This window comes from Siphateles boraxobius, unplaced genomic scaffold, assembly GCF_051911475.1.
Source record: "Siphateles boraxobius isolate OS27281-9 unplaced genomic scaffold, OSU_SipBor_1 22, whole genome shotgun sequence".
NCBI classification, from domain to species: domain Eukaryota; kingdom Metazoa; phylum Chordata; class Actinopteri; order Cypriniformes; family Leuciscidae; genus Siphateles; species Siphateles boraxobius.
This window is the reverse complement of record NW_027508833.1, coordinates 7,855,232-7,882,997: the sequence shown is the minus strand read 5'-3', so window position 1 is coordinate 7,882,997 and position 27,766 is coordinate 7,855,232. Positions and strand designations below refer to the sequence as shown.

At 38.2% G+C, this 27,766-nt stretch overlaps 1 protein-coding gene across 9 annotated transcripts in view; it reads right to left on the bottom strand.

Annotated features, from left to right (window-relative positions):
* ddhd1a (DDHD domain containing 1a) overlaps positions 1-27,766 on the bottom strand; it is a 47,172-nt gene that overhangs the window by 11,329 nt on the left and 8,077 nt on the right. For 5 of the 9 annotated variants that reach the window (XM_077238547.1, XM_077238542.1, XM_077238545.1 and 2 more), the window contains 11 exons: positions 23,621-23,797; positions 20,483-20,578; positions 16,532-16,660; positions 14,244-14,391; positions 13,273-13,382; positions 12,898-13,004; positions 7,789-8,051; positions 5,275-5,350; positions 4,528-4,677; positions 4,362-4,426; positions 425-579 (listed from right to left, as the gene is read on the bottom strand). In XM_077238547.1, the coding sequence (XP_077094662.1) occupies positions 425-579; positions 4,362-4,426; positions 4,528-4,677; positions 5,275-5,350; positions 7,789-8,051; positions 12,898-13,004; positions 13,273-13,382; positions 14,244-14,391; positions 16,532-16,660; positions 20,483-20,578; positions 23,621-23,797 (1,476 nt within the window). The remainder of the gene's footprint in view (positions 1-424; positions 580-4,361; positions 4,427-4,527; positions 4,678-5,274; positions 5,351-7,788; positions 8,052-12,897; positions 13,005-13,272; positions 13,383-14,243; positions 14,392-16,531; positions 16,661-20,482; positions 20,579-23,620; positions 23,798-27,766) is intronic. The other 4 variants (XM_077238551.1, XM_077238544.1, XM_077238548.1 and 1 more) reach the window with 1 other exon arrangement.

Here is a 27,766-nt window from a genome sequence, read left to right as displayed (position 1 = left end):
AATATTTGAAGGTTGAGCAGCGAGCTCATTGGCTACTGATACAGCAGGAACCAATCAGCTGTGTCCTATAGAGAATGATGTGATTGCGAGCGGATTCAGTTAAAGGACCTATCAGTCTGCGCCATCTAGAGTTTCGTGACAGAACTTTGTATTTAGCAACTGGATGTGCCAAAACTTTCTTCAGTTAAATAAAGATAAAACAGGTAGTCGTATTTGGCAAAAAGATGAAGTATCAAAGGTATATGCTTATCTTGACACCAGGGGTCTAAAAACTAAACATGAAGTCAGGAATCTTGGTGTCATCCTAAGCTTCAGAAGCCATTACTAAATCAGCCAACTACCATCCAAAAAGCATAGTGCGAATCAGATCCTTTGTGTCTGAGGAATACCTAGAGAAGCTTATTCATGCGTTTGTCAGATGTACCTAGTATGCTGGCCTTGCCCAGGTTGGTGATGGACTCTCCGTAGTGTCGACTGGCCAGGATAGGTGAGGTGCTGGGACTGTTGTCTGTGTCGTTACTGACGTTTATATATGTGGGTCTGATCTCATCATATGGACTGGAGTTGGTGGTGTTACACCTACAAAGCAACATCAAAATCAACATTCAAAATCATATCAGAAAATCCCAACATATAGAATTATTGCAAATGTAACCTTTAAACTCAGAGGAGAGTGATTCTCAACTAGGGGTCTGTGGCCCACAGCAAACTTACAAACATATTTAAATTTAAATTAATAATAATATTAATACACTACTGGTCAAAAGATTGGAATACATTTTTTTTTAATGATTTTGAAAGAAGTGTCTTCTGCTCACAATATTTTGATCAAAGATAGAGTAAATACAGTGACATTATGAAAAATAATTACCATTTTAAATAACTGAATATATGTGTGAATATATTGTTAAACTAATTTATTCCTGTGATCAAAGCTGAATTTTCATCATCCTTACTCCAGTCTTCAGTGTCACATGATCCTTCAGAAATCACTCTATGATGATGATTTTCAGCAATGATGTATTAAATTGATCAAAAAAGACAGTAAAGATTTCTATTTCAAATAAATGCTGTTCTTTTGTACTTTCTATTCAACAAAGAATTCAGAAGAAAATGTAAAAAAATAACAAAAAAACCCAGCAAAAACTGTTTTCAACATTAATATTGGAACCATTATTAATGATTGATCATCAGCAATAATAACAATAAAAACTGAAAAATAATAATAAAAACAGAGCATCAAATCATCATATTAGAATGATTTCTGAATGATCATGTGACACTGAAGACTGGAGTAATGATGAAGAAAATTCAGCTTTGATCAAAGGAATAAATTACATTACACAATATATTCACATAGAAAACTTATTTTAAACTGTAATATGTCAAAATATTTCTGTTTTTAATGTATCTTCGATCAAAAAAACTGATGAGCATAAGAGACTTCTTTTAAAAATATTTTTTAAAAATCTTCTGACCAGTAATGATTTCCATTACACGAGAGTAGATGTTAAAAATCAGTTGTACTCAGCTTTCGCCAAGATAAGCACCAACTAAGACATAGCATTACAGTAGCCTATGCTTCTCCCATCCATTTACGCTTCTTTCCATATGGTGATGTAAATCTCCTTCTGTCTAGTGTTAACACGCGTCAGCACACACAACGGCTGCAACCACAGTGCGGTCCCCCCATGACAACCGTCTGGATTGAGCTGAGTAGGGGACATCTCTAGGGTCTTCAAGTGGGCACCTTCAATCCTCAGTGTTTCGTCGACTAGCCCACGACACCTCAAGAGGGCTCGACAGTGACTCTGGCGTCCCAGAGTCACCCCCCTCCGTCCCCCACTCAACTCAGCCCAGCTTACTGACCTCTACATCCCTCCTGCTGCTGGCCACTGAATCCGACGTCTCTGAGGAACCGGGTTGTAGAGTGTGCCACAAAACCTCGACAACCCACTTCCACTGGATAAACCTGGACTCTCCATCCTCGATGTTCTGCTTCAGTGGCCAGATGAGCATACCGCAGTTTCTTCCTCTCATATGCCTCATCTACCGCATCCTCCCATGGCACTGTTAACTCTATCAGTTGAGCAAAGCGTGTTGATCCAGACCAAAAAACAATATCTGGTCGTAGGTTAGTGGTGGCAATCTCAGGTGGAAAAATAAGCCGTTGATCAAGATCAGCCAGCATCTTCCAGTCCCTAGCAGCTTCCAGTTGTCCTGGCCGAGAATCGGTGTTAGCACCTTTTCTTTGTGGTTGCTCGCCTGAGGAATATTGTCTTCTGCGTGTAATGTTTTGCTAGAACAGGCGGCAACTTATTGGTCATACTACGCTTGCCTTCCAATGCTAAAGCCAAAGATCGCAATACTTAGTCATGGCGCCAAGTAAACCGACCTTGGCCACCTTACATCCTGTCAAAATGTGCCTTAATGTGGCAGGTGATGAACACAAAGGACAAGAGGGATCCTCTCCTACCCAGAGGTTTAGGTTCTGCGGTGATGGGAGAACATCATATGTTGACCTGATAAGGAAACTGATCCTACTCTCTTCCATTGACCAAAGATCTTGCCAGCCCATTTTGCGTTGTTCCACACTCTCCCATCTCATCCACTTTCCCTGCTTGGCCTGGGAAATGGCCTTTATACATCTCATCCTCTCCTCCTGCTTTCGCACCTCGTTGACTACCAGCTTCCTCCTTTGAGCTGGGCCTGCCTTGTGCCATATAGGAGGAGCTAAACTGAGCCCAAAATCCCCTCTTCCATGCTGTACCTGTCCCACGATATCCCCAATTTGAAGGTCAGCCTTTGCCTCTACTACAGATTTCTTTGCTGACCACTTTCTACCAGTTTTTACCACAGGGGCTGCCTCCCTTACACATTTGTCGCGTGACTCAGCTAAAGTCATTTCGAGTCTGACCTTGACACCCTTAAAGTCCTCGGTTAAAGCAGAGACTGGCAGCTGCAATACTCCTTTACTATAAAGTCCCACTAGCTGAGGCAGCGTGGAACTCCCAACCATTTCCTGATGTATGAACTTAACGCTTTCCAGCTTATCCACTGTTGTCAAAAAAACCTCGTACACAGTCAGTGGCCACAGCAACCTTGTCAGTAGACCAAACTGAAAGCACCAGAGTTTTAGTTTGCCTGGTAGAGCACAGCTGTTTATGCTCTTCAACCCTTCCACTGCTTGTCGTCTAACTTCTCCCACTCGAACTGTGTCCTTTAGATCCCCATCGTACCATCTCCCAAGACTCTTCACTGGCTTCTCAGAAACTTTTGGTATTGCCTCACCATTAATGAAGAATGTTTTATCTACTACCTTTCCTTTAACTATCGAGATGCTCCTTGATTTAGAGGGCTTAAATTGCATTCGTGCTCATTCGATATTATCTGTTAACTTCCCCAATAACCGATTAGTGCAGGATACTGTTGTAGTCATGGTTTTCATGTCATCCATGTATGCTCTGATTGATGGTAGTTGCATCCCAGAAGCCAAGCGCTCTCCTCCTACTACCCATCTTGATGCCCTAATGATTACTTCCATTGCCATGGTAAAAGTCAGTGGAGAAATGGTGCATCCTGCCATTATTCCAACCTCCTATATACCAGTAATGTATATTCAAAACTCTAAATTAATAATCTAGGTAACACTTTACAATAAGGTTCATTAGTTAACATTAGTTAATGTATTAACTAAATTAACTAAAAATGAGCAATACATGTGTTACAGTATTTATTAACCTTTGTTAATTTTAGTTAATAAAAATACAGCAGTTCATTGTTTGTTCATGTTAGTTCACAGTACATTAACTAATGTTAACAAATACAACCTTTGATTTTAATAATGTATTAGTAAAAGTTGAAATTAACATTAACTAAGATTATTAAAGGCTGAAGAAGCATTGTTCATTCTTAGTTTATGTTAACTAAGGTAGTTAACTTATGTTAACTAATTAACCTTATTGTAAAGTGTTTCCATAATCTAAATTAAAATGGTAAAAACACAAAAAAAATAATCAACATCTTTTTTTCCTCTCTCAATAACTATTTTTTTTTTTTTTAAGCACAGTTCTTGAACATTCTGAAATCATAAACTGAATAGTGGTGGTTAGTTAATGTAAGACACCAACACTCCCAGTGTCTGTTAAAAAGAGTTATAACAAAGTTAAAAAATATATATGGGGCTCAAATTTGGTGTTGGACAACGAGAATAAAAGATTGAGAACCACTGCTTTAAGCAATTCTACAATAAGGACAAATAAAAAAAGAGGAAATAAAATGTAACATTTATGCATAAGCATACACATACATTTCCCTGACTAGTATAAACTATACTTAAACAATAACAAATCAAGACTCACCAGTGTATTTGGACAGGAGCGATGTTGCTATAGTGCTTTAAAACAAGAGGCTCCAGTCGATAGGCCTGCAATACAGTGAAACAATTATTACAAAAATGCCAAATCATTCCACTCTCCTCAAATGAATAGCAAAGTCACAGAGTGAAATGCAGTGTCGTCATCTCACCACAGGGTCTGTCGGGTGGAAGATGTTGAAGAGGCGCTGGCAGATGGACTTGGGCATGATGTGATCCTGATCACCGGTGTTTCCAGGCCTAATCCCTCTCAAAGCCAGGAACACAGCCAGAGGAGAACCCATGCAGAAGAAGTTCTCCACCTGCAAATTAATTATGGAGCTTCATTATACAGTCAAACCAAAAATTAATCAGACACCAGATATTTTTTACTAGGGGGTGCAGGACAATATAGCTCATTTATGTAAGTGAGGAGAGCAAAATAAACTGTGACATACCCAAAAATTATTCATACAGCGACTACCAGTAAAACTTATAAACATTTGGGACCAAAAATTATTCAGACACTTTGACCTGACCATGTTTTGCTGAAGTGTTTTTTTCTTTAATTGCTAATGTGATCTTTTTACACCACAGACTGAAAAATGTGAAGCATCGCTTGGTAATTTGTTGAGCTAAACTGGTATTATCTAATTGTGTAGTTTAATTTAACAGCTGACAGATATTCAACATAATTCATCTGTGAGACAGTTATCAGATCAGTTGATGTTTTACTGGTTTTGTCCATCCTTCTGTTAGTCTGAGTTGTTGTCATATTGTATTACCATTTTCTAAACTATAGTGAATAAACTGTGATAGTGTGAGAAATGTTGAAGGTGTCTGAATAAATTTTGGTTTGACTGTATTGAGGTACAGATGTGTTACTTTAGCTGATCACCATGTTAATGTCACTACATCACCTTAAACTTTAACGTAGGGAAGGGTGCAGGTTTCGATGCCTTGAGGCCCTGAAGCTGATCTTGCAGTTCTCGTAACCTGTCACAGACATTGATTAATTACAAGACTAGATTTTGACTTTTTCTAAAGTGTGAGTGGTGCTTGTCTACGCAAAACTCAGTTTCACAATGCTAGGGTGTCACCATGCAGTTGCTACACTTTCATTTGAACAGAATGTTTGTGTTTTCAGATCATCTACTGTATGCTTTTTCTGTAGTGTAGAGCGCAAGTGCATGGTTGCCAGATTGCAAACATAAGTAGTAAATCACTGGGAAGAAAATATATTCTTTTAAAGTCCCCCTGTGGTGAAAATCCACCTTTTAAATGTTTGTTTACAGGTGAAACTCGAAAAATTAGATTATCGTGCAAAAGTTATATTTATGATGATTATGGCTTACAGCTTATGAAAACCCCAAATTCAATTTAGATAATTTTTCGAGTTTCACCTGTATATGTCTATGTGGTGTTTTTAAAGGGCACCTATTATGCAAAATTCAAAGTTCAAAAAAGTTTGAACATAAATGTGTGTTGGCAGTGTGTGAGCAAAACCACCCTAGAATGATAAAAATCCACCCAGTGTTTTTTTTACAATCTCAATAAATCATAAGCACTTCTCAGAACGAGCTGTTCTAAGATTCGGCTCAGTGTGACGTAGAATTGAGCATGCCCCACCGACGTGGTTTGATTGACACTGTGGTTTTGGCATAGACCCATAAGAAACATAACTGTTCTGTTATGGGATGTAATAATGTTCATAGTAGTTTTCACTTTCTTCCGACATCAGAGCCACTGAAAACGCAGTGGATGGATTTTATTTTCTTGTTCTGTAGCCTTCTCACATTTGCCACATAAGCACCTGTACGACAAGTAATGTAAACATGACGCAACAGGTCCCTCGCATAAATGTAATTTCGTTTGTACGTAGCAAACGTTATCACAGTATTTGTGTTTGTAGTTTCAAAAGATTGCGCCAACGTCATCACAGCTTGTGTGTGTCTGTGTTGCACATCCAGGGGACGCGATTACAACTCTGCAAGTACATAAATGTATCAAATAACCATTCCGAGACATCCTGGTCCATTCTCATTTGTGTTTCTTCTGCCAGAGTCTCTTCATCATCTGGGTCTGATTCCGGTTCAAACATGCACGGCTGAATGCCATACAAAACAGCGGGTCTCTACTCTCAGTCATTCTGCTTCTACCGACTGTTTATTGCCATAGGTAGCCTATGCAAGTTACGCCCTCATCCACAGGCAGGGCGGGGATATGCAGCTCATTTACATTTAAGGTGGTACACACCAAAACAGCTCTTTTTAAAACAGGCCCCAAAAATGACATTTTCAATGGTTATAATAAAATAACTGTGGGGTATTTTGTGCTGAAACTTCACAAATACATTCTGGGAACACCCGAGACCAATATTACATCTTGTAAAAAGGGGCATAATAGGTGCCCTTTAATATGCTTTAAGTCAAAAATCCATAAGTCAACACCAATGCTGAGTATTTTCTCCAAGCGAAAATTTGTAATTTTTTTCACTGCTAGGGGTTGCTAACCTCTTACAATAACAAAGGCGTAGGTTGATGACGCAGTGATAAGCGGAATCATGGAACTTGTAGTCATGCCGATGGATCTAATAATGTTTATGGATGAGTGAATGCATTGATGTTTTTAACATGACTGTGGTATGAAGCAGGGCGTTGCTAATGAGAGACAGATATCAGTGCCACACACAAGTCCCGCGGATATAAAGGAATAAGGACATTTCATTCTACCGAACTACCCACAAGTGCAGACTTACTACTCACACAGATCAGTTTATCAGACGAATGAAACTTGTGAGGTAAATCTGAAGGAAATATATCACACTGTGCAAGTGATTTTTGGATATTTTATTACAAAAATCTTTATTGTAGCTTTAAAACTAGAGTGAACCAAAGACCGTCCCAAAAACACTGTAATCGCTGGTGTTTCTGAAGTCACAAACTACCTCGTACCAGATCAACGTGTAATCGTCAACAAGTGGATCTCTGAGCTGCTGTGAGTGAGTGGAGGCGTGGCTAATTTGCATATTCATAAACCACGTATACTAAATGAGGCAAGGGTGTCGAGTTACATTCAAGCTGTTTTAAGGCACGAAGACGTTTTTTTCCTTTCTCATTTAAAAATGTCATTTTGGTGATCAAAGATGAGTTTTAACCGATAAAATGATTGACTACAGGGGGACTTTAACTACATTTTAGTCTTATCAGTCTCATCACCAATAATGCATGATGATATAGTCACAGCTAGTGTTTAATGATGCCAATGTGATCTAGTCATAAAAAAAAAGTCAAATTTTTTTATCAGTTTCATTAATAAAATGTACACTATTGTAACGCTGCTATGAAACAATAGTGAACAGCACTATATATAGATTATGTTGCACTTAACATGAGGATGCTTTAAATGATCTTAGACGTATGAACCAGCAGCACCTTTGTCTGGTAAGCTGCACTTCCTCCAGCAGGAGGCGCTCTCCGTAACTCATCCAGTGTAAGTCTTCCCCCTGCAGCTGATCGTGATGTTCCTGTAGACAGAAGCGCACCGGATCCCAGCCCGTCATGATGTCAAAGGTGATCACGCAGCCCAGTGAATGGGAGATGATGGACACTTTGCCGCCTTTCCTCTCAAATTCAGGGTTTCGTGAGCAGAAGAGAGAATACAGGCGGTTGAGCTCCTGCGTCAAACCTTTAGTGATCTGCAAGGATGAATATTAGCTTACATATATATATATACAGTATAAACAAAATACTTCATTGGTCAGCTATACTGTATATATGCACTGACGTCACTTTCCCGCGGGAACACTCTCTCAGCCGCACTGAGTGGAAGAAGAGCTGCTGCAAGACTGGATTTAATATGGGGAAACTGTGAAAACGCAAGTAAAACAAATAATTATCAGTTTAAACTAAAGGTTGAACTCGATATAGTGTTCCTTACAACTTATCAAAGATCCAGTGATCCACAGATATATACATGCAGCCAGGAATCGTGTTTCCTGATATTTATATAAGCCTGATTTAGACGACGGGAAATAAACAAATTTGCCAGCAATTTATTTATGTACATTTTTATGTGTGAACGCTTTATATAAATACAATATAGGTAGGTCTAAATCCACGTGATCACGCATATCAATGTTATATATACAATCATATCGTCTTAAAAGTTTTTTGTCAGTGTTTATTTAAATTCATCTAATTATGCAGAATATAGACCTTATGTAGCCCTTTTTTCAGCGCTGCACTCGTTGTGTATCTTGTGTATTTATGAATGAGCGGCTCGTTTTAAAATCTTCCCAGTCAACTGACATTTGTTAAAAGGGGTGGTTGATTGCAATTTCACTTTTTTAATTTTAAATAGTGTGTAATGTTGCTGTTGGTGCATGAACAGTATCTGCAAAGTTGCTGAAAGTTCAACGTAAGCAGAGATATCGTCTTTTAAAAATCAGGAAGTTTAATGCCTACAAAAACGACTCGAATGGGACTACAACGAGATACTCCCGGGTTTTATACGTAACTAACCCATAATCAACCCTCCCTCCGGAATATGCAAAAAAGGGGGCATGGCCATATTTCTGCTGCTTTGTCGAAGAGGAAGAGTTGTAGTGGAGAGCAGTAGCCATGCCGTCGAAAGTGTGTTATTTTCACTCAGTCTTTCAGTCTTCTGTGTTCGGGCTTCCTACGGACGCTGTAGTTCATCAACAATGGCTACAGTTTATGTTTGATTATGTTCCTGAAAATTACAATCGTAATTTAGTTCTCTGTGCTGCGCATTTTACGGAAGACCGCTTCCAGAATCTACTGGATCATGTTTGGAATCTACTAAAACATGAAGCAGTTCCAACTTTAAAACCAGAGGCAGCAGTTGTTGGGCCACAACCTGTAAGTAAGACTTAATAATTTTAAATGTATTTGCATGTATAATTTCAGACGTAAAGGACATAAACTAATGCCAGCGCTGGCTTTAGTAGCCACTTAGTTATGCTATTTCGTGTGTCTATGGCAAATGCGTAGCCTACAAACATTTTGGACCTGAATTTGTAATTATTACTAATTTTGTAAATGTATTTTCCATGTATACTTTATGACGTAACTTTTCGATTTGATCAAGAACGTAAACCAATGCCAACACTGTTTGTTTATAGTAGCCAGTTAGTTCGATGCTATTTTGTGTGTGTAAGACAAACGTGTACCTAAAGAAAACGATACACTGAGTAAACTAAGTTTTGTGAATAGATAAACGGTTGTTCATGATATCGATAAAACAATAACATTAAAAAAACGGTATTACTCTGTCATTTATTCAGTTATATTAAATGTTTAATCAGGAGAAAACCGTATCTCAAAAGCTATAAACAGAAGTAGCATTTTCAAGTAACAGCGTATCGAAATTCTTATATAATAATAATAGAATAGAAAAGAATAGGATACAATAATAATAATATAATGTAACATTCAGAAACGTTTTGTTAGAGCCGTGGGGAGGTTCTGCTTGACTCTCTTCATTGCCGCTTTCTGGGTCTGATTCTGGCTCAAACTGATACGGCAGTAGGCTGTTGACATTATTTACATTAGACCGGAGCACATGCAGCTTTCGCCTGTAAAGGTAATTATGGGCGTGAAGTTTCCGGACTACGTGCACTACGCAGTTTAGCCAATTACAACACACCAGCCCAACTAACCAATCTGAGCCCATTGCCTGTTTCTGAGGGAGTGGTTTCATAGAATCAGGAAGTCAACCGGTCGTTCAAATGACAGAGGAGAAAGCGGCTTACAATAAAGGTGAAATTTATGAAAAATAAGGTTTATAAAAAAAAAAAAACACACTTAGACATGTTATATTGCACCCCATAAACACAATCATGCAAAGAAAAAAAGCAGTAAACCACCCCTTTAAGACATCTGCTCTAAACATTAAAAACCTCATGATAACTTTCGTTAAAGGGATAGTTCACACAAAAATGAAAATTCTATCAGTATTGACTTACCCTCATGTTGTTCCAACCTCGTAAGACCTTCGTTCATCTTCGGAACGCGAACTAAGATATTTTTGATGAAATCTGAGAGCTGGATCACTCCTCCATACTAGTCCATAGGCTTCTTCAGGGATTGAAACTTGCCAGCCTCGAAAAGTTATTAAAGACATCGTTAAAATAGTCCAAGTGACTACAGTGGCTCAATCTTAAGTTTATCAAACGACGAGAATACTTTTTGTGCGCAAAAAAAACAAAAATAACTTTTGTTACATTCCCTCTCCAGTCTAGGGGAAAAGAGGGACTATCAATAAATGAAAGATTTAAAAATAATAAATGTGAGAAATCTCCTTTTCCTCTATCCCAGCTCTATCTGTGTTCTAACACTTTGTTTCAACTATTTATTTCCTTCTCTCTGGGCCTCGAGTCAGTTCACTAGTATAATAGCGTAAGCTTCTGTTGTTGTACGTCACACGCATCACACACATGACCCGCGTCGGCCAATAGTGAGCCTACGTGTGACGTAGCTCTACGCAATCATACTAAGTTAACTGACTAGAGGCCAACAGAGAAGGAAATGAATAGTTGAAATAAAGTCGTTATTTTTGTTTGTTTTTGTGCACAAAAAGTATTCTCGTTGATTGATATAGTTAAGATTGAGCCACTGTAGTCACTTGGACTATTTTAACGATGTCTTTAATAACTTTTAGGAGCTGGCAATTTCAATCCCTTAAGAAGCCTATGGAGGAGTGATCCAGAACTCAGATTTCATCAAAAATATCTTAATTCGTGTTCCGAAGATGAACGAAGGTCTTATGGGGTTGGAACAACATGAGGGTGAGTAAATACTGACAGAATTTTCATTTTTGGGTGAACTATCCCTTTAATTTTACATTAACCCCCTGGAGTCGGCTATCGCGCGGGCGCGATAGTCTTGCTTTTTTTCTTATCAGTGCAAAAGAAACTCAAAATACTCTGTTAATTTTGATCTTACATATTAAGTGTGGTACATCATTAGATCCTGATAAGTGTCTATTTTTTTGTGGATACTCACAATAAAAACAAAGTGTTGTGCTTTTCGCCAAATAAAGAAAAACAAACATGATGGGCGTTTTGCTTTTACTCTGTCAGTTAAGTCCATTCTGAAACGTGTCCGAAAATTAACTGTAATTCCGCGAATACTTGTCATACAGGCACGAGTGTTTTCCATAATGAAGCTTGAACTCTCTTCTTTTAAATGAATTAAATTTATATAAAAAAACAAATATTCTCAGTTTATGTAATCTGTATGAAAAGAGAGATGTCAGTCTTTTTCTTTCCAGCTCATTATACCTCATTACGCGTTAATGTTCCACGCCCACGGAGAGTGCGCGGTATTCAAACGCAAATGATCTAAGGCAAGCCATTCAAACATGCCAACACCCTCCAGCTGGATTATAAAACACATCGTGTTTAGTAAGTTTCTTACTACCGCTGTGAACACAGCGTATCCCTACCCTGTGCGGAATAATACTATCTAATAACCCTGGGAAATGTACCAGAAGTGCTGGTAGTTTCATTTCGAGGAGCAACGGATCCAGCTGATGTAGTAAGTCATTTATTCTTAAGTGCTTTGTTCTAATCGCGATATTGAATAGTGTCTGACTGTAAACCGCAAAAAGACTGTTTAAATATGAATTGTGTGTCTGTGTGTAGGCTAAATGATGAATGAACGGCACAGGCGCGCGCACGCTTTGTTTACTAGAGTTATACAGCGCGTGTCTGTGCCGTTCATTCACTCTCGCACCTACATTAGTAAACGTTATGTTTACATGAACACATCCAAAATATATTGATATAGCCTACTAAGATGAGTAAAAATAGACTGAAATATGTTGAAATAAAATGTCTGTATAAGCAACAAACTGCTAATTCACATGTATATGCTAATATATCATACAAAATATGTTACAGACTAAATATAAATGTTTAGAAAAGATTTTGTGATTAGTTTTGGATGGATTATAAAGTTTTGACTGTAAAAAAAGACTACCGTCACATTAAATAGGTATGCTTTTGTTCACCAATTTCTGCTCATAGTTAAGTAAATCCACTTCAAAAGCTAATTACTCCTGGACAGCAATGGCATAGAAATATACAGAGCGACCGCAAAAACGGAAGTTCAAAGACGATTTTCTAAAGATGGCTGCGCCCTCGTTTCTCTGGCGCATAAGGTCTATACGATGGTAAATATTTAATTGATGAGGTGTCAATACAATATATAGGGAATGATTTTACCACTAAATTCAGCATATTGACACACGGTAACTGCAAATCCACCTTTCGCTGCCTGGAGTCCATTTGTTTCTATGAATTGGAGCGATAAATTTGTTTCTCTGTTCTGTAGCTTTCAACAGTCTTTTAGAAAATTTATTAAAAACAAATAGATGTATTGTCAAATCTATTTGTACAGTCAATCGCAAAGCTGTGTTTTGTTTTCACACTGAAAATTCACTCTTTTTGCCACTCAGTGGGTGAGAGAAAATGATGACAAAATGTAAGAACTAATGAAACGTAAGATGTGGTTCACCTCATCTCTGTAGAGAGGGCTGGTGTAGTACATGATGTCCATGGCACTGCTGTTGAGTAAATCTCTCAGGCCTCTCACTTTATCTGGTGTGATCGACTCCACTGTGTCTGCATGTAAAGAGGAAAACGCTCTTAAAATATGAACACAAACTATGATTGAACAGCTCAGTCAACATTTCGTTATTAATGTTAATGCATGTCATTGTTTGAGCTGCTTTGTTTGCACAGCTGAGAGAGGATGAACTATATTACATTCTCTTGTCATCATATAAAACAGTGTGTGTGCTTGTGAACAAATGGTAAAATGACAGCGTGTGTGATAAGAACAGCTGTTCAGAGAGTGAACGCAGACAGACACATGGTTTCACAGTCTTACCGCCGTCCAAAGCCAGTTTCGAGCGCCACTCGACCGGCAGGAACTCCACATGCTCCTCTGTTTGCTCAGCAAAGTGCTTCTCCTCCATCTTCCTCACCGCTTCCCGCAGCCTGAACACACACCAAAGAAATATTAAACGATGATAAAAGGGCATGACAAAATTACTAAAAAAACAAACAAATAAAATACAAATAAAAATCAATTCAAAATATTCTAAACACTTAGTTTTCCAATTTAATATTAACCAGAGATGATCACTAGAATGTTAACAAAAATGATCTTAATTTATAAAAAAAAAAAAAAGATGCATCATTACAGACTATCCAGCTGTTCTCATTTCACAACTCAATACTTCATTCATATTGATATATATTATATCTATATGACCAGAGGGGATATTTGTTTTGAAATGAACCTACAAGTTTGGTTAAACAATCAAAATATGAGGACAATATTTTACATAATTTAAATATTTGAAATATGAGGGAAGAACAAAACACTAAACATCGTTAAGGTATTTATCTGACAAAATAGATTTGGCAAAAAAAGCACCAAGTTTTTACTTTACTTAAGCTCACAGGAAAAAGTATGTATTAACTACAACATAATCAGTTATTCTCTCTTATTTTTGCATGTGTTCATCATTTCTTTGTATGACAGCCTGGCCAAAAATTATGTCGGCACAATTTTACATTTCATTGCATTATCACAAATAAAACAATTGGCTTTAAGCAAAACTATACAATGAGCTTACATGTATGTCAAATTTTTTATGACCAGACATCACTTTGACCACTACTGTGTATATGACAGACATAAACACAAATATTGTAAAAAGAAAAAAGAAGCTCTGAATATCTTTAATGAACCTAGAAACAGATTTATCTAAATACTTTCCCAATTAATACACTATAATTCATCACCAAGGCATCTCCCTGAAGACTTAAACAACAGTACTCCTGAGGACTCACATGCCAGTGTTTTTGATGATGCGATCCTTGTCCATCTTCTGTCCAATGCCATGAACCACGAACACAATATGTGTGGTCTGAGGGGGTTTATCGTCCAGTGAGGCCTCTTCCACATAACCGCGGTGCAGTCTGGTGCCACTACTGGAGGCTGAGCCAATCACAGGACACACGTTAAGAGAGAGTCACTGCTGTTTTACTAATACAGTCACAGCTGAAGGGCACGGCCACCCTTGTTGCAACTAGGGCTGGGAATCGAAAATCTATTCCAATTCTGGAATTGGATACTTAAGGTCAGGAATCGGATAATCGTTATAAAATTTAAATTGCAATTCCATGTGTGCATTTTAATAGGACTTTAAACCATTCAAGCGCAAGAAGACCTGCACTCTTTTCTGTGCTGCGCACACATCTAGCCTAAAACAAGCACATAAATAGTGATTTTAAACCACAGTGTTAAAAAACACTACTGAACTTTTACTGTCTTTTTGCAAAGGGTTGCAAAGAAAAACCGGACAAATACACAGAAAAATGTTAAAATATCCTCGTAAACACAGTCAGTTATGTTTTAAGTGAACATAAACAGTTGACAAAGAAAACGCATGTGTAACGGTAAATTGGATCAGTGCAGCTCTTAAAGTGACAGAAGGCTAATATTCCTGCTTCCGCCACTTTAATAACGTTAATCAAACAACAAAAAAAGAGAAAATCCACTCACTGTTCTTGACGGAATAACTTTTGTAACTATATTTGTAATGTACATTTTATTTATAAAGTGCATTGTTATTTTACATTTGATTACAGTTTCTGTACCTGAATACCTGAAAATCTTAAGACACTGTATTTCTATCATATCTTTGTTCAGTTGTATCTATTTGTGTGATTGCCAATTTATTTAATTATTATAATTTTTTTAATTACTGAGTGTTTACTTGTCTTTAATAATGCTTGTTCCCTTACGAAGGGAACTCAACGATGCGTCCATCGACGCCATGGGAACGCCCCCAGCGTCGATGGACGCATCGTCTTGTTCCCTGTTCTCAGGGAACTATGGTTACAATAGTAACCTGAGACGTTCCCTTACGAAGGGAACTCAACGATGCGTCCATCGACGCTGGGGGCGTTCCCATGGCGTCGATGGACGCATCGTCTCGTTCCCTGTTCTCAGGGAACTATGGTTACAATAGTAACCTGAGACGATTTTTATATTAGTTATTATAGGCTAGATGTTTTTGCTATGATATTTTTAAACCATAGGCAAAAGTTCTTTAGCCTTTTGATTTTTGTTCATGGTATTCAACTACAATGAAATGTTTTGTAAGTTTTTAGTCATTAAGAATGTTTTTTTTATTGGAAGCGAAATTAGGAATCGATAAGAATCAGAATTGGAACGATACCTAACCCAAGTTACATCCTCCTCATCTAGTCATGCACCGAAATGTCCTAGTTTGGGTCTCTGCACATCGGAGTAATGGGCGTGCCGAAAAGTCTTTACAATGGGTCGCGAAAGCTGCCTGATAAGATGTAGCAAGTTTAGGTTACACATTGTGTACCTTTCAGTCTCTTGTACAGTTATTATGGAAGCTTGTTTCCACCACAGAATAAAAAATAAAAAAAGGTAATTGCGACACTTTATCTCACGATTCTGACTTTTTTTCTCACAATAACGAGTTTACATCTCGCAATTCTGATATGTGATATAAGGTCGCAATTGCGATTTATAAAGTCAGAATTGCGTGATATAAAGTCGCAATTGTGTGTTATATTGCGTGATATAAACTCGCAATTAAGATTTTTTTTCTCAGAAATGCACATTTATTTCTCGCAATTCTGACTTTATAATGCAATAAATACAATTCTGACATGCAATTGGGAGATATAAAGTCAGAATTGCAAGATAAACTCGCAATTGTGAGATTAAAAAAAAAACGCAATTATCTTTTAAAATGGTTTATTCCGTGATGGAAGCAAGCTTCCATAATTTTTGCTTTTTTATGAAAAGATAACTAATAAAATGATAAAAGATAATAAAAATGTTATGGACACAAAAACATGCTTACTCCATATGAGAAAAGCTTTCGCTCTTTACAAATGCAAGTCTTTGGATAGTCTTAAACATAATGTTTCAGAAATTATCCTAAAATACAGTTGCAGAGAGACGTATAATAATGACACAAGGAACTCAGACAGGAAACACACACACACACACAGAGAGAGAATCTGGTGTACGGACAGAATGATACGGCTGGGATTGATGATTGTGTTCATGCAGCTCCAGTGGATCCACTCACCTTTAGAGAAACCCAGCTTCTGTGTGACGGTGCGAGCAATCTTAGACGTGGTGGCGTCACTGTACAGATACACCTCATCGTCGCTGTACCAGTCAACATGACTGCGGCTCAACTGCAGACTGTGAATGGCTGTACGTGATGAGAAGGATAACAAAACATTCATTACATTTACTGACATGGCTGTACAGTAACACATCACAGTTCACATTACACAGTAAATGACACAAAACTAAAGGGAAGCAGTGCTTTTCAGTGCACAGACATCATGTCCGGTTTTCTCTGAGGGTCTTATTTGAGGCGTTTAAAGAGTGCCACAGCACTGAGTGATTAGGCAGGAAAGTATCCCTTAAATAGCACACTGAAAAGCCGCCTGTCATTCTCCCTTACAAACAGAGAGAAATAAACAGAGAAATGAATCCGGCAAGTAAATCAGCAAAGGTTCACCTGATGATAAGAGCAGCCCTGCTTCGTACTTCACATACAGAATATAAATCTCATGTTTCAGTTTGCAGTGCAAAAAATGTTTTTAATATTATGACAAATGTTCCCGGTCCCGGTTCCGTGGCATATTGTTGATTACCACAAAAAATAATGTCATCCCTCAGTTTGTTTGATAGTTCACTTATATTGGTCTAATACTATTAACATATTTTTTGCCATACATACATACATACAAGAGTAATTAAGTAATATTAATAGAGTAATATTGATATTTTTATTGACAAAAATCGATAGTTATTTGGGTCTCTTTCGCACTGATAAGAAAAAAAGCAAGGCTGTCACGACGGCAGACTCCAGGGGGTTAATGTCCCTTTTATTTTATTTCAGTGTACAGCTTCATTTGGCACGAAGCATACAGTTAAAGTATACTTCATTCAACTGAACTATGCACAGATATTTTCATGTCTTGTTCCATCCATGCAATAAATGCATGTCCACGAATAAGCGTTTTTTTTTAAGCCTATACTGCTGGACTATGAGGTACGACCCATTTTAGGGGCAATGCAGCCAAAATTACAATTTAAAAATAAAGTAGAGCTATAGAAATGTATCTTCATATTACAAATAAAGCCTCATGTTATGAGAAGGCAACTTTCTACGACCTTTGTCCTGTAGTCATGACGAGATTAGGATAAAAAAAAAATCAACTCCCATTGATTCCAGAACCAGGAATTTGAAAAACAGCCCTACGTCACTGCATTATGGGTATTTTCTAGCCGTTGAGTGTACACGGTTGTACACTTGTTATTGTGGTGCATTGTGGGATTGAATGAGTGCGCTCGATAATGTCCACAATGGTTTCGGACACCACTACAAATGGCTTTTCCCTCAAATAGTGCTCTATTAAAGGGTAACTAAACCCTAAACCAACTTTTTTTAGTTAATGATCTGTAAGAATTGGGCTTTATTACTACTGTTCATTGATTCGAGTAACTGTTTTGACATTTGTTAATAAAGTGTTTTAATTCTACAATATATGGTGTAAAAACGTCTGAGTGCTGCCCTCTTCAGGTTGAACGGTGGCTACTGCAGTTGAATTTTCCTATTGGATGCTTGGGGTGGTTCGTGACGTAAGGGGTTGTTGGTGAGGTAGGCAAGTTCCATACAGACAGATGCGTCTCAGGTGCACGCCCCCCTCCGTTGGGCTCTGCCCACTTTTCCATTGGAAAATATTGCCAGTGGGTGGAGTCAGGCTCTGACCAGGGGTTTAGTTACCCTTTAAAGAGTATAGGGGGCAATTTCAGACACAGACATTATTTTCGCTATTGTTTGGTGTTCCATATTGCTGGTAAAAAGTATTTTAACACTATGTTTTACCCCATATACATCAGCCATAAGTGTATTACCATAATTTTTATTTTATTTTTTTACAAACTGAGGAATGACTAAAAACGATTATCTGTGGTAACTGACCACATGTGCTGTATTGGACCAAAGCATTCCTTCACTGTACAAAATTAAGTACTACTAATTTTGCACATTTCTAAATTCATCCAGTTTTGATCGGTGTTCTTTATCACAGGTGGGCTGCTCTTGTGCACAGGTGTCTAAAGCTGATTGCCATAGGAAAGCAAACAAAGGAGGACTAGAGGCCTAGAGCACCATGCCGAAATACAGAACTGTTCAGAAGTCCTTTACAGTGATGGCTTCTATAGACGCAGTTTCTTTAGATTGGTGTAAATTGAATGTCCCTCGATCAATCTCATTTGTGTAAGTGAGGGCATTCAGAGGACAGAGGGGCGATAAAGCCTGCATTGAGTTAAGTTACGCATGTACTGTATTTCCAAGGGCTTCAAATTTCAAAATGACAAAAGATTTTACATTTTTTAACCAAACATTAAAATATTAATAGACGCCCATATTAGCACCATCTTATTAAATAGTGCAAACACATTTTGACAGATATGCTGTTTTATGAATGCAGCAAATTGGGCAACAGTGGGTTTTTTTTAAAAATATAACTGAAAACAAAAATTTAAGTAGCTATTATAGCAAAAAATTATGACGAGTAATCGGCTACATTTTGGTCCAATGGCTGATGCAGATGGAAATATCTTGAGGAGAAAGGCTAATATAATGACAATGTATATGAAATGCATATATGGCAATACAATATGACAAAAATAATCACAACGGAAAACATAATATACACAAAAATAATTAAAACTATCCATTAATAAGGTATTTTGAAACTGACACAAAGGGCAACAAACTAATTGTGTTCCTGTGCCAAAGCAATGACAATCATTTTAAAAAAGGCCAAGAATCGGCTAAATAATGGTCTTACTCATAGGGTCTTGTATGGCACTATTGCAAGAGGATCAACATATGTGTGTTTGAAAACTCTTGAACAAACCGTTTTCCAGAGAAAACTCAATGAAAGCATGAAGTGCTACTCTATTGACCTACATACTCAACAGAAGCCCATTGTGGTGCAAGGAGCTGAACTAAAAGGTACTCAGGGGTCTGAATAAAGATCAAATTATATAAATATGGCTATCGAGGCCCTCATGAATCTATGGAATAGATGATATTGTAAGGAAAAACATCCCCAAAACATAACATGTGTCATTATATGTGCGGCGTAACAGGAGAAGCGTGTATTAGAGCAGGACCAACTTAACTCTGAGGGATTACGAAGCTAACTAAGGTTAAGAGGGCTTGTGTCAAAAGGCAGCCTATCAGGATTTGTAAGCGTTGATAGGCACTTGGTTTTCTACATGTATTTCGAAGGTTATGAATCGCTTTATCCAGGGTTCTAATAAAGCTGGAATTTCATTTCTGAATATAATAAATATATAGGATCCGTCAAGACGGGTGTGTCTACTATACACTGCCAACAAAGGTAATTGAGCTAACACAACATACTCCTGTACATATGTAATTATGCAAAACAATTTAAATATGAGAATATATGAGAGATTATTAGGAATATACAATTAAACATTTTATACAAGCCTGTAATATTATTTTGCATTAAATTTTCATGGTCGTATATCATCAATTTATGAAGCATGTTTTTATTTTTTCACGTTAATTATTAGTGGTGTTTGATAAAACTAAAGCTTCAAGGAATGATTCCCCAAATATTGTCTTGTCGATGCGGCATGAAAAAGGAGTTGAAATCGTCTTTTCTTTGTAATTATATGTGAAATTTACAAGAATTTTCTGAGTGAAACTAAATCCTATACTATTTTGCAATTTTTCACAATTTAAAGAACTTTTGACACTGTACCTTATCCAAAACATTGCTTTGAGTGTTTTGAAAACATCAGATTCTAATAATAGTAACACAATAAGGAAATACAGCTGGGAAAATAGGAAAAATGGGCATGAGAGCCAAAAATAACACTTTTATGAAACTACAACTAATGGGAGGGTTTCTAATGACCAAAAGGCGGAAAAGGAGAATCAGCATCAACAAGGAGTAAAAACGGAGGGCTGTAGTACCTTGACATCGCTTTCGCTTGTGACATTTAGCACTCGTCTGATATCCGCTCCATTTGAATAGAAAAGGGAGGTAGAATGGGGGGAAGTGGGAAAGAACTAACAAACCAAAAACAGTCAATGGTCACGTTATTGGCAATGATACCTCTCTATCACCCTACACAACATCAGCAGAACAGACAAACTATTAGTTTTAATAAAAACCAACTACCAGACAGTGTTGTACTGTATACTATTCAGCTCAAAATACAAGTAATACCATCATATTGTGTTGTTATTCCAACAGCACAAGCACTTAAGCAAAGTTTCACATGAAAATCCTGCTTCTCACTTGCACAGTCTTTTATATGGGGCTTTTTAAAGGATTTTAATGTGAAAGTATGTGATATAACCCAGGACACATTTCTCATATCATTTAAGTCTCAAACCAATAAATGTTGCATAAGTAAAGACATGGTGAAAACACAAATTCACTTTGTCTGCTGTCATGTAATTACAAAGTTTGCATAAACTCGTACATGAAATATATTAACATAATTGGTCTTATCATTTCAGTGTTTAAGGGAGCTGTTGTTTTTGATGCTTCAACTATTCACCGACTGCGTTTACAAGCTCAACATATGCTATAATAATCAAATATTGATATATTGCTATATTAATCTTATTTGGTCATATTCCAATTATGCATCCATTGTGTAAACGTTAACAACTACCTAAAGTAGATTAAGCCACTGTGTTGATTAAATGACAGTAGTGAATTGCTAAATATGCAGTGTAATAAATGGCAAGGAGAATATCTCCAGTATTTTCAAAAAGAATATATCAGAAAAATTGCTGATATCATACAGCTTCTTTACAGAGGAAAATTCCTACAGCTGTGGAGCATGTAAAACTTTTAATATAATAAAAGCTTAACTAGAACACAGAACTTATTTAGAAAATGATGTGCATGTAAACATGGTCCATTTCTAAATGATTCAGTAAATCGAATGCCATTTTATAGAGAGCAATCACTCCTCTGTGAGGCTGTATTATATTTTCCTTCGCTCCCTTTATTTCTTATAGACAAACTAATGTTGAGCTTTTCTCTACATTTTCAATAAACTCAATAAACACTCATTCTCTCATCAGATTTATCTCCTCCACCCAGTCCAAGCGTCATTTGAGTCATGAAGGTCAACAGTTTTCAGCAGTCGGCATTTAAAAAAAAGGAGATTTATTACACTATATGTCTCGAAACACAAGAAGTGTGGCATATAAGAGAAAGATATGTGGCATATAATGAAAAGTTTTGCATAATAGAGTTCTTCGAATGTTAAAACACTTTCTCGCATCTCATGCAGAACCAATTATAAGTAAGCTTCTGGCAGATTGAATTTTTGAAGATTGTAAACACTTTGATGGTTTTGAAAACTGAACCACGGGGAAATGTGTGTCATGTGTGATCCAAAGTGACACTCAGTATGGAACTGCTGTTTGGACTGAAAATAAAATAAGCTACAGCTGAAAGATGTGATTTAGACTGAGAACAACAGAGGTCCCAGTAAAGAACCCTGTGGGACTCCATGATGATTGGTGAAAAAATCTGATTTACAGCTTAGTGAATAAAATCTGCTATCCTGGTCGGACAAAACTGTAAAAGTGCAGCTGAGAGATTTGCACAGACTGAATGGAGCAGATTAGGCAAGTTTTTCTGGTTCTTTACTTGTAATTAAAAGCTAGATTCCAGTGGGCATTCTTGTGACTCAATGTTTAAATACACATTGTGTGTAATTGAGCACGACCAACATTCATCTCCTCATTAGTGCTCTTTAAGTTCCCTACAAGACAGAGAAAATAAAATGTAGAGTAGCTTAACATAAAGGAGGAGAAAGATAATGATGGCCAATCTACTTAAACCCTGTTGTAACATCTCAATGTGGAGAGTCACAATGACTCAGTGGCACTTTTACAGATTTTCTTCTTTTTGCAAAAGCCTAATTTGAAGACATCTCTGATACTCAGTATCAGTATCCTCTCTTCAGCGGTCACGGCCTTCTGTCTCTGTCAGTCTAGAGCATTTGTGCAAATTCTCTTTTATCCTCAAGTTGATTTATGTCTCATTGAAAATCTCTAAAGACCCAGTCGTGTTTGTACTCCATTCCTGCCTGCTTTCCTGTCTAAACTCCATTATCCAATTCAACTTATTTTGCAACGTGAAAGAAAGCCGTTTTCTGCGAATGCACAAGACTTCCGATTCATTAGCATCACCATGATGGGTACTCAATTTTGGGTTGCTTCTTTTTTTTCTAACTCCATTTAGTTTCTATCATTGCTCTCATTCACTTTTCAAAGCTAAATGACAATAAATGAAAATCAGAAAGATCTTAATTCGGAGCACTATGCCATCTTGTCAAAGTTCAACCCAGAAGTTTAACTACAGACATTATTATAGAACATTTTAACATTCGAAAAAATTGAATAAGCATTTCTTCAGTTTAATTGATGCTTAAGTGACTGAAGCTGCTGTGCAACGTAACATTATGTAGTTTCAACTATCGAGTTTAATGCATTCTAGTGTTTTGTGTGTGAGTTTTTTAACATCATTTCACTCCCCATATTTGCTGGATTAAGACAGCTTGCCAGTTTTATGGGGTTGGTTTGGAGCCGATTTTTTCAGCCCGGGCAAATTTTCTGAGATGTAAACACAGTGTATGGCACCAGTAAGTGAAAAAGGGGCTTGTGTTTTAATGGATCGAACTGAAAACAAAAACAAAAAAAAGTGTAAAATGCCTTTGATGTAATTGTTATCATGTTGTTTTAGAAATTGCATGAAGATCATTTCAAAGTCACGAACGCTATAACATACATACAAACATATACACCGTCACACACAAAGAGTCATTTTTCAACAGATACTGACAATAAGGGCAGGTGTGACGTCAGACAAACAAATGTGCGAGTTAACATTTCACTCCCCGTATTTACTGGATTGAGACAAGCCAGTTTTAGGGGTTGGTTTGGAGCAGATCCTTCATTTGTTTTTCAAATACTTCTAAGCTGACAAACAGCCTCACACACAAGAGGAATGCTCTCTCTTTACAATTAACCTCTATTGATCAATTTCCAACCAAATGATGTGCTAGTAGTGAATTCGCTCACCATCTTTTCTGTCCACAGTATGGGCCAGCGTGTCAGTCTCAAAAGCGTCCTGTACCTGTTGTCCTCGGAAACATGTCAGGTGTTCTTTCTCTATGAGTTCGCTCTCGTCCTCCTCTACAGGCGTCCATGTGCCGTCAATGAACCACTGGCCTCTCATGACAGGGATGCAATCCTGTTCTACAAAGTGGGAGACACAAAATAATGATAGAACAGTGAAGGACACAGAAAATAAGAAAAATAACAAATTAAAATAATTAAAATAACAAATTATTTTAATTATGCTTTTCCACTTTTTCAACTTAAGTTAGTGTGTAATGTTGCTGTTTGAGCATAAAAAATATCTGCAAGGTTACAAAGCTCAAAGTTCAATGCAAAGGGAGAAATTTTATTTAACACGATTCACAAGAACTACAAAGAATGGCTCGTTTGGACAACAACGTGATTTTTCCAGATCTTATGAAGTCATTAAATAATCCCCAAGCACGCATTACACAAAAGGTGGACAAGGCCTGGTTGAGCTGCATTACAGAAGACAATGTTGTCGCCGTCAAAGAGACGCAGTTTCTTCCGCAACGTTTCCAAAACTCATTGTTTGACCTTCTGAAGGCTGACGAACTTAATAGTGGTTAAAGCTTATTTTAAACACGGTTCCTGAACATTATAACCCCAACGTTTATCTGTGTGCTGCACTTTGTATGGAGAACAGCTTGTTTTCTGTTGCTTTTGTACGCTTTTGCTTTTGTAAGACGGTTCACTGCTCCTCAGGAAAATTAACCATGGTTTTGTGGACGATTACTGTTTGTATTACCTTAATTTCTACCTACTTATTACCTTAATCCGACAAATATCATGATTAAATGGTGGATAACATTGTATCTATAAGAATAATACAAAAACATCATTACACTCCGAAACATCCTGTGAAATCCGTGCTTGAAATCTGTTCAGCACGATCCTCTTGTTTGTTAACATTGTCAGGGTCTGAATCGGGCTCAAATCGTTTTGAAATGGACGCCATCCTTAATATTTACATCCGAATAGAGCTCGCGGATATGGAGGGGCGGGAAATTTCCCAAACACGCACTAAGCACTACCAATCATAACACACTGGGCCAGCTATCCAATTACAACACATTTCATATGTTTGGAAGGAGCGTTTTCATCGAAAACAACACGTTCAACCAGACTGGGGAGAGAGAGGCTGTAATAATGTAAAATATGTGAAAAATAATGTGTTTTTTTAACAAAATTGGGATGTGTGATTGATTACAAGCTGAATTTTAATGTCAATGTAGAGACGATTTGTAAAAAGGGCCAGCAACGTCTATACTGTCTACGGAGACTGTCCAAGGTTAACGTTGATCGGTCTTTGACTTTGTTTTACAAGTCTTATATTGAGTCCGTTTTAACATTCGCTATGTTATGCTGGTATGCCAGTCTTAGTGTGAAGGCAAAGACTGCTTTGGCAAAAATAGGTAATTCTAGTAGTTAGATTTTAGGAATTAAGCAGAGTCACCCTACCATCCTGTTTAATCACCAGGTAGTTAGAAAAGACAAATCCATCTTAATGGTTAGTTCCCATCCTCTCTATTCTGAGTTTCAATTTTTACCCTCAGGATCTCGGTTAAGATTTTCCTCTGTTAGGAGTAAAAGGTACAAACATTAATTTATTCCTACTTCAATTTCTCTGTTAAATTCGGGCGTGGGGGGAATAGGTGGAAGTAGGTAGTTGTTTGGGCCTGTTGTTGTATTGTGTAGATTATTATGCTTTTTTTAATGTATTGTAAATTTTCTTTTTTGTATGCTGGTCTTGCTGTAAAACCAACTGTCCTTCGGGAACATAAACAAATAAAGAAATAAACAATCAAGCATGAAAACATTCGAGTACACCCCCAAAACAAAATCAAGACTTCGTAAAAGGGCATACAGTAATAGTACCCATTTAACAATGATTTTTCAATGCTGTAAATAAAACATACATTATTAGAGCATGCTTATACTATACTATTTTAGTTTTTCTACTTCAAAATATTGATGTATTCAATGTGTTACTGGCCATTTCTTTGTCATTATTTGTCAAATTTACATGATTTAGTAAATCATACACCACTTTTTTTTCAGTGTACATGTTTGTAAAATATTTTTACAAACATGTAAAAAATATTTACAACATATACAGTGAGAGTGTGAGTCGCCGCTGCGCACTGTATATCTCTCTCTCTCTCTCTCCTAAAAGAGCTGCGTCTTTTTAAAGATGCAAAGATCCTGCGGCTCGTGCCAAGCCACACTCAGCAACAGAGACCGTCATCTGCGCTTCCTGCCTGGGTGAGGATAACGCGGCTCTCGTGCTCGCTGACGCGAATGCCCTCATTACGAGCTGATGCCCATGGTGACTCTGAGGACTCGCCTGGCATCCTTCTCAGAGCCTGCTCTTCCGCCCGCTGTAGTGCCGCGCCGTAAAAGCACCGTACTCAGTGGGTCCCCGAGTCTTCTCCAGCCCGTGAAAGCTCGCCGGTTCGCCCGCCAGCTTCACTCGAGTCACTCGCTGACGGAAAACGGCCGCCGCGCGCCGCCGCTTCCGCCGTTAATGACGACGAGATAGCTGCTTCTATAGAGAAGGCCAGCTGCTCTATCCTGGCGTCGGACAGTGAGGATAGGGCGAGCTCTGTGGACCTCCTCCCATCTGCCCGTGAGTTGTCAGGGAAACGGGCCAGCATCAAAACCGCGGCGCGGCTAGCTTTCTTTACGTTTTAAGGAAGCTACCCCGCCCCGCATAGACATGCATCACCGGCGAAATGAGGAAAGAGTGTGTTTTGGTCCCGCCGAGGCCGGACCAATCTCCATTTCTCAAACATTTCTCAGCTCCTCGTAGTCGGAGCGGCTGAAATGTCAATATTGCGGCAATGAGCCTGTTGAATAACACGCACGCCTGCAAACAAATGCCGAAACACACAAAACTGTGATGACGCTCTCAACCCGTGGGCACGCGTCACCGACGAAATGAGGAAAGAGTATGTTTTTGTTCCACCGAGGCCGGACCAATCTCCATTTCTCAAACATTTCTCAGCTCCTCGTAGTCTGAGCGGCTGAAAATGTCAATATTGCAGCAATGAGCCTGTTGTACAACAACAAACGGATACATTTTTTTTTTTTAAAGTCTCGCCGCGGCCGGAATTCCACCGAACTTTCGCTCATTCAGTTCCAGAAAATGTGACTATTCCAGTGTATTTCCCAGTAAACAAGCCGGTACCACAGCCCGCTTGCCTGCACACAAACGCCATTTTTACGGAGACCCAGATAAATCCCAAAAAATAGTGTATTTTCTGGTATTCCGCCTATGACCGATGGTGTTTTGAGTGTTATAAGAATGCCCACGTCTCAGTGCCCATTCCCACACACAGACACCGCCCGCCACAGTTCAGTGCTAGCACAAATAAAATCGACTCATGTCGATTGTGAAAAAATAAAATTAAAAATAAATTAAAAAAATGTAGTGAATGATCCAAACGACACAGTGCCCACAAACACTACACGATACGTGTGCCTCGGTTTCTGTAAAAACGAGACCGACACACATTCAGTCAGCACAAGCCGACGGTGTTTTCAGTGCAGTGAGTGTGCCCACTGTCTCGCGCCCACATTCCCTCACAGACACGCTCAACCCCATGGGGTTTGTCCCGCTCGCTCTCTCTCCACAATCTGTCATAGAGAATTCGAGCGCGACCAGGCTGCCCGCCGTGATCGGCGCACCTCCCGCATCTCACACTGTAAACACAGTGTTTATGTCACAGCACACCGAAGCTCTGCGGCCGCCGCTATGCCGCGGCCAGAGCCCGGATTTCATTCTACCTCTAGCTATTCACGCAGAGGCGAGGGCAAAGCTTCCCGAGGTATCAGAAGGGGTGTTGAACACTATAAAAAGAGGCTATTCGCTACAGTTCGCTCGACATCCCCACCGCTACACGGCGCAAGTCGAAACCACGGTAAACAATGAAGTATCTCATCTACTTCGATCCGAAAAAGCGAAACTGCTGAGCAAAGGGGCCATAGAACCTGTATCTCAGAGCGAAGGGGGGCTATACAGCAGATATTTTCTGGTACCGAAAAAAAGACGGGGGTCTCAGACCCATTCTAGATCTGCGACAG